This window comes from Anarhichas minor, unplaced genomic scaffold (assembly GCF_050575085.1).
Source record: "Anarhichas minor isolate MPS153535 unplaced genomic scaffold, ASM5057508v1 ptg000021l, whole genome shotgun sequence".
In the NCBI taxonomy this organism is placed as follows: Eukaryota; Metazoa; Chordata; class Actinopteri; order Perciformes; family Anarhichadidae; genus Anarhichas; species Anarhichas minor.
In genome coordinates, this window is record NW_027466467.1 from 162501 (window position 1) to 168939 (window position 6439).

Consider the following 6439-nt stretch of genomic DNA (forward strand, 5'->3'; position numbering starts at 1 on the left):
ACACACACACACACACACACACACACACACACACACACACACACACACACACACACACACACACACACACACACACACACACACACACACACACACACACACACACACACACTCCCGGTCAGGTTAAAGGCTAACAGAGAGTGTCTCCCTGCAGGATGAGGGCTGGTCTCTCTGGATTCCTGCTCAGGTCAAACACTGGGTTAGCTGTGATGCACACACTCTCTCCCACAGTGTGTGTGTGTGTGTGTGTGTGTGTGTGTGTTCGTTGCCCCTGAAGCTCCTGTCTGAGTATCTGGCTTATAAAATCTTAATAGTCTCGATAATGTTGATCCTGCAGCTACAAACGCAGCGAGAGAATCAAGTCTTACTTCATTAACTGGAGTTCACTGCTTCACTTTACTGCCATGAAAACCACTGAGCTGCTACTGTACCCCCCCCTCCCCCCCCCCCCACACACACACACACACACACACACACACACACACACACACACACACACACACACACACACACACACACACACACACACACACACACACACACACACACACACACACACACACACACAAAATGAGATCTGCTCCAGAATGAGATCCTGAGTATTTAGGGAGAAAGGAGGTCACCTGCTCTCGAGGGGAAACAATTACAGGAAGAGAAGAAATAAATCGACATATTTGAGGTTCATCACACGAACACATGTTGCTTTTTTTTTCACATCCACATAACTTTAAATTAAATTCCAGGATTTCAACATTGAACTGGCAGCTGAAGATACCAAAGGTCATGAGTTACCTGATGTATGAGACATAATTTTCCATTTGATGTGATGGTGCTGCCTTAAAAACCGTCTTCTTGAGTCTGAATGTTTCACTCAGTATTTACATCACAGACGTTTGTCTCCATCAGGTGCATCAGGCCACATCAACAACGACTCTTTTCAAATTAAACTTCCAATGTACGTTTAGTTTATGTTTACTTGTTTAGATGCAGTGTGCGAAATAAGGCGGGTCTTGGGGTGTCTGAGACCCTTTGATTGACACTTCAGACCTCCTGAAAGGCTCAATAGCTAAATGTAGGGGGGGGGGGGGGGGGTCTCTAAAATCATAAGACAATTATTTACCACTTGAAATTGTCACCGTAAATGCCAGCCAGCCAGAGACGTAACAGTTTGGTTGAAGTGAGTTCGTCTCCTCGTCTGTTCGTGGATCTAACCGGACCCCCTTTGACACATTTAATCCAGTGCCTTTCATGAGCACCTGGATTAAAGCAGGACGTCGTCTCTCGTCTTCTTAACATGAGAAGAAGACAAGTCAAGGTCTATGTGTTGGACGGGTACTTCATATCAAAACTACGTTTAAATGACTTTTGGTTTCACACGGGACACAAACAGTGGTCTCCTGGGTGAAAGTTTCTTTGAGTCCTCGTCCGTACGCTGACGTTCTAGCTCTGACTGTCTAACAACGACACAGATGGGTTTACATTAGACGCAGAGGGCCAGTGACAAAGCATCTGTGTTTGACGAGTTGGGAGTGAGAACGGGTTGGTTTTACACGATTTTTGAACATTGAAATTAAAACTTCAGAAGCTGAACCTGTTACCAGACATCTGCCTCCCACATCCAGCAGACACAAAGCAAACATGATGATTCATCAGGAGTCTTTGTGTTTGTGTCAATGTTAGTCCAATATTCTCTCTTTAGCTCCATCTTTGGTCTCCTGAGGGAAACATCTGTCTCTTTAGCTGCTGAATTCTCCACTGTGTTCACCAGCTAGTCTCTCACTGAGTCTGTCTGTCTGATTGTTGTCGTTGTTAAGGAATCCACCGCAGGACTTCAGGGAATAATATAAATACATGATTGTGTGAGAAAATAATCAAAGGAAGCGAATGGAAACAATGAAAGCGTGTTTATACTAAAGATCTTATTGTTTTCAGCTGCTATGTCTTGAAAAACAAGCACTAAAATGTACTAATTATGGTCATTTACAAAATAACTTTCATTGAGAACTCAAGTCTACAGCTTCCTATGAAATGACCTTCCAGCTTTCAGGACTTTCCCGTTTCAGCCATCGTATCAGTGACATTCATGCAGTGTCTTGTTTGACTTCCATAATCCTGTCACGTCACATTCATTCCAAAGTCCTCCGCTCTCACTTGGACACTAAACCTGGATTGTAAATAGCGCTGCTTCGCTGCTTGACCGATTCCATTCATCCGTCCAGTCATTCATTCACTGAGCCGACTGCTCGCTCCACAAACATCTCACTAACCGTCACACAGTGAAACCAGCCTCCCTGAACTAATTGCTGCTCAACAGGGAACAGTTGTTGGCTCTGGCGGCGTTGCTGGTTGCCAAAGCAGAGAAGCAGGCATTCAGAATGCAAACACGTTTTAAAGTGACTGGAGGTGGGCAGAAGAGCTCACTGGTGATTTAAGTGAGTGTGTTCTTAAGGTGAAGATTTCAGAAAATTGTGTTTATGAAGTAAAAATGTATAAAAATATTAGTTTTGGCAGCAGTGGTTCACTTATTCGCTAACAGTGTTTTAACAGTACGCTTCCGCAACGTGAAAAAGCCTGTAGCTAATCTGAGATGTTAGCTTGTCAAAGGATTATTTTAACCCGACTATGTCCACCAGGGGAGCAGTTGAATACTAAATGGATGATGAGACAAGTTAGCTAAGTGTTAGCAAGCTAACGTAGTAAGCTAAAGCGCGTAGCAAACATAATACTGCAAAGCTTTCTGATTTACATTCCACTAAAACACAAGCTGCATTAGCATGAATGCTAACATGAATATAGTTAGCATGAAACTGACTTTTGGACAAAATGCTTTTTGCACACGTAACGTTAGACGTACTGAGTGTCAGGATCACAGTTTTCTTCCTGCTGTTGCCTCACTTTTGTCTTCTTAAAGGCTCATTTTTCAGTTCAGCAGCTTATAAAAACTTAGTTCTGGGTTCTTTACCCGTTGATGGTTCATCCCACGAAACAGCAGCTTTTAGGCATTTTTCTGCTGATTGCAAGCCGACGAACGGGACAAAGAGGCAACTTCACACAACACAAAGTCGATGGAGAGCGATGCATTGCTCTGACTCTATCGAGAACCTTTAACGTCAAGTAACAGTCCGACCTAAAAAAACCTTAAGTCTGGAAATCCGTGATGACAGTTCACCGCAGGTATTTAGTCTAATTGAGGCTGTTTTAAACATTTATGGGCACCATGACACCCATTAACACAGCTTCACCTCCCATGTCGTTCATCTGTTAATCTCCCACTTTACTCCCATCAAGTGTTTTACTGTAAACAAAGAGCATCTGCTGCTGACGTTTAACTGAGACCTCAATGTTCTCAGGAACAAGGAGATAAAGTAGTTCCACCGTGTGTTGGAGGACGTTATTTCTATGGTAACAGTGGCCAACAGACTGTGTGAAGGAGACATTACTTCAGTGATCTTCATGACAGAGATGTAAAGTTCTCTCCAACTCAGCAATACGTCTATTTTACGTCTGAAAACCTCAAACTGGATACAAACATGAGCGGTAACGTGTTTGAATCTCAGGTCTCTAGACCGTCACAGTCTGACATCATTTCCAACAGTCGACTTCATCCTCCCGTCTTCAACGTGTGATCAGTAAAAATAAGACATGCCAGACGCAACGTGGAGTCCTGAGGGTAGATTCTCTTGAAGCGTCTCCTACCTGAGTGGGAGAGCTGCAGCCGGGGCCCGGTTTGCCTCCAGGCTTTGCCGTCTGCCGGCTGCAGCCACAGCAGGAGACACAGCATCAGTATCTGAGGAGGCTTCACTCCTCCGGCTCCTGGCTCCGGCATCTCTGACCGATCTTCACTGACGACGAGAGATAGATGGAAGAAGGTCGACCGGTCGCATCGAAGTCTGAGCTGCAGCTGACTGGAGGAGAACATAAAGAAGAGGGAGACGGAGAGACACATTAGATGTTTGTTGAATGTGTTTTATCAGCAGCATGGCTCAATGCAACGTGATCTCATCGTTATTATATTCATTCATTATTACTGAAGGTTAACGTTGTGAAACGCTGGCGGTGAGATTGAGGCAACAAAAAACACTTCGTTAGGGTTTAAAACCATCTTGGTTTGGGTTTAAATAAGTAATCAGATCAACTTTTATCGTCACACGACCTTCTTTAGAAGTCTAATGATCTCTGGTGGGTTCACGCATCACTGTGACGTGTCGGTGTGTGACGCCCTGAGAGTGAGACCGGGCTGCTCCATGGATGGAAGATGTTAGTCTAACTTTTGGTAAATCCACCTTAAAGAGCAACAAACGTTCTTAAGAAGAAATTTGTTCAGCGGCTTAACTCAGATTTCATCAATGTTTTCTTTTCAATTTCTGGCTTACCAGCCTCTCGATCTGAGGAAACACTGACTGGAGGTCTTTTGGCAGCTCGAGCACGATATCCAGAAGTCTCATTTACAACTCATATAGAAAAGCACATGCACGCTCATACACTCAAAGACAGAGACAGACAGAGACAGAGAGAGAGGACAGAGCTCCACTTAGTCCATAAGTGAGACAGATTCTCAAAGAACGAGCCGGAAGACAACCTGAACATTTACTCTCCTTTAGCGGAGACTTGGAACTTAGTGAGAAAAGCAATAAACTATTAAATAAACATGGCATTAGATTGATACCAGATTATCTTTGTGGTAATGAAACACATTAAGGAGATGAATCTGATAGATAACTTGATTCAAACTCCAACAGGGACCATTCCCAATGCATTCTGGGAGACAAACAATCCTCATATCAAGTCTAATCCAAGTCTAACTGAATCACTGCACATTTGTGAAACAGACGTATTCCCTCTGCACTCTGGATGTGTCCTCAGCAAGCTGGTGGACACCTGAATAAACCTCTGGTCGACAGGAACTACATGTGCAGCTGAACTGGTGTTTTAATGGGAACGTAGCTCACGAGGGAAACCGAGCAATTTATCATGTTGTACCGTTACTGTTGTGGTAGACCGGACGATTCTGAGAGTGCAGTTTGAGGAATGAGAGGAGGAAGTAGCTGCTGAGAGAGGAAAGACAGTTAGCTTGTTTGCTACTTTCAATGCTGAACCCTTTTCCTCTTTAGCAGGAAGGACGACACACCAGACCAGTAAAAGGTCTCCTAACAAACACTGTGTGTACCTTTGTGCCTCTTTATGGTACTTTTGTGTGTTTTTGCGGTTGCTTTGTTTGTCTTTGTTGTGGTTTTGCATCTATAGTAGTCCTGCGTCTCTTTTTTGTTTTGTTCACTTCTTTGTGTTCGTTTCCCTTCTTTTTTTGTCACATTGCACCTCTTTGCAGTAGTTTTGTACATCTTTGTAGTAGTGTTGTGTCTCTTGTAGTCGTTTTAAATCTCTTTTTTTTTTGCTCTGCACATCTAGTTTAGAGTCTGTTTGTTGTCATGTTGTGTCTCTTTGTGGTCATGTTGTCTCTTTGTGGTCATGTTGTCTCTTTGTGGTCATGTTGTGTCTCTTTGTGGTCACTTTGTGTCTCTTTGTGGTCATGTTGTGTCTCTTTGTGGTCACTTTGTGTCTCTTTGTGGTCATGTTGTCTCTTTGTGGTCACTTTGTGTCTCTTTGTGGTCATGTTGTGTCTCTTTGTGGTCACTTTGTGTCTCTTTGTGGTCATGTTGTCTCTTTGTGGTCACTTTGTGTCTCTTTGTGGTCATGTTGTGTCTCTTTGTGGTCACTTTGTGTCTCTTTGTGGTCATGTTGTCTCTTTGTGGTCATGTTGTGTCTCTTTGTGGTCATGTTGTCTCTTTGTGGTCATGTTGTCTCTTTGTGGTCATGTTGTGTCTCTTTGTGGTCACTTTGTGTCTCTTTGTGGTCATGTTGTGTCTCTTTGTGGTCACTTTGTGTCTCTTTGTGGTCATGTTGTCTCTTTGTGGTCACTTTGTGTCTCTTTGTGGTCATGTTGTGTCTCTTTGTGGTCACTTTGTGTCTCTTTGTGGTCATGTTGTCTCTTTGTGGTCACTTTGTGTCTCTTTGTGGTCATGTTGTGTCTCTTTGTGGTCACTTTGTGTCTCTTTGTGGTCATGTTGTCTCTTTGTGGTCATGTTGTGTCTCTTTGTGGTCATGTTGTCTCTTTGTGGTCATGTTGTGTCTCTTTGTGGTCATGTTGTCTCTTTGTGGTCACTTTGTGTCTCTTTGTGGTCATGTTGTGTCTCTTTGTGGTCACTTTGTGTCTCTTTGTGGTCATGTTGTCTCTTTGTGGTCATGTTGTGTCTCTTTGTGGTCATGTTGTCTCTTTGTGGTCACTTTGTGTCTCTTTGTGGTCATGTTGTGTCTCTTTGTGGTCACTTTGTGTCTCTTTGTGGTCATGTTGTCTCTTTGTGGTCATGTTGTGTCTCTTTGTGGTCATGTTGTCTCTTTGTGGTCACTTTGTGTCTCTCTGCAGTCGTTCTGTGCCTCTTTG

At 43.5% G+C, this 6439-nt stretch overlaps 1 protein-coding gene across 1 annotated transcript in view; it reads right to left on the reverse strand.

Moving 5' to 3' along the window:
* LOC142954658 (semaphorin-3D) overlaps positions 1-3826 on the reverse strand; it is a 25322-nt gene extending 21496 nt beyond the window's left edge. Inside the window, exon 1 of the mRNA XM_076095814.1 lies at positions 3697-3826. Coding sequence (XP_075951929.1) covers positions 3697-3826 — 130 coding nt within the window. The remainder of the gene's footprint in view (positions 1-3696) is intronic.
* Between the last annotated feature and the right edge of the window lie 2613 nt (positions 3827-6439).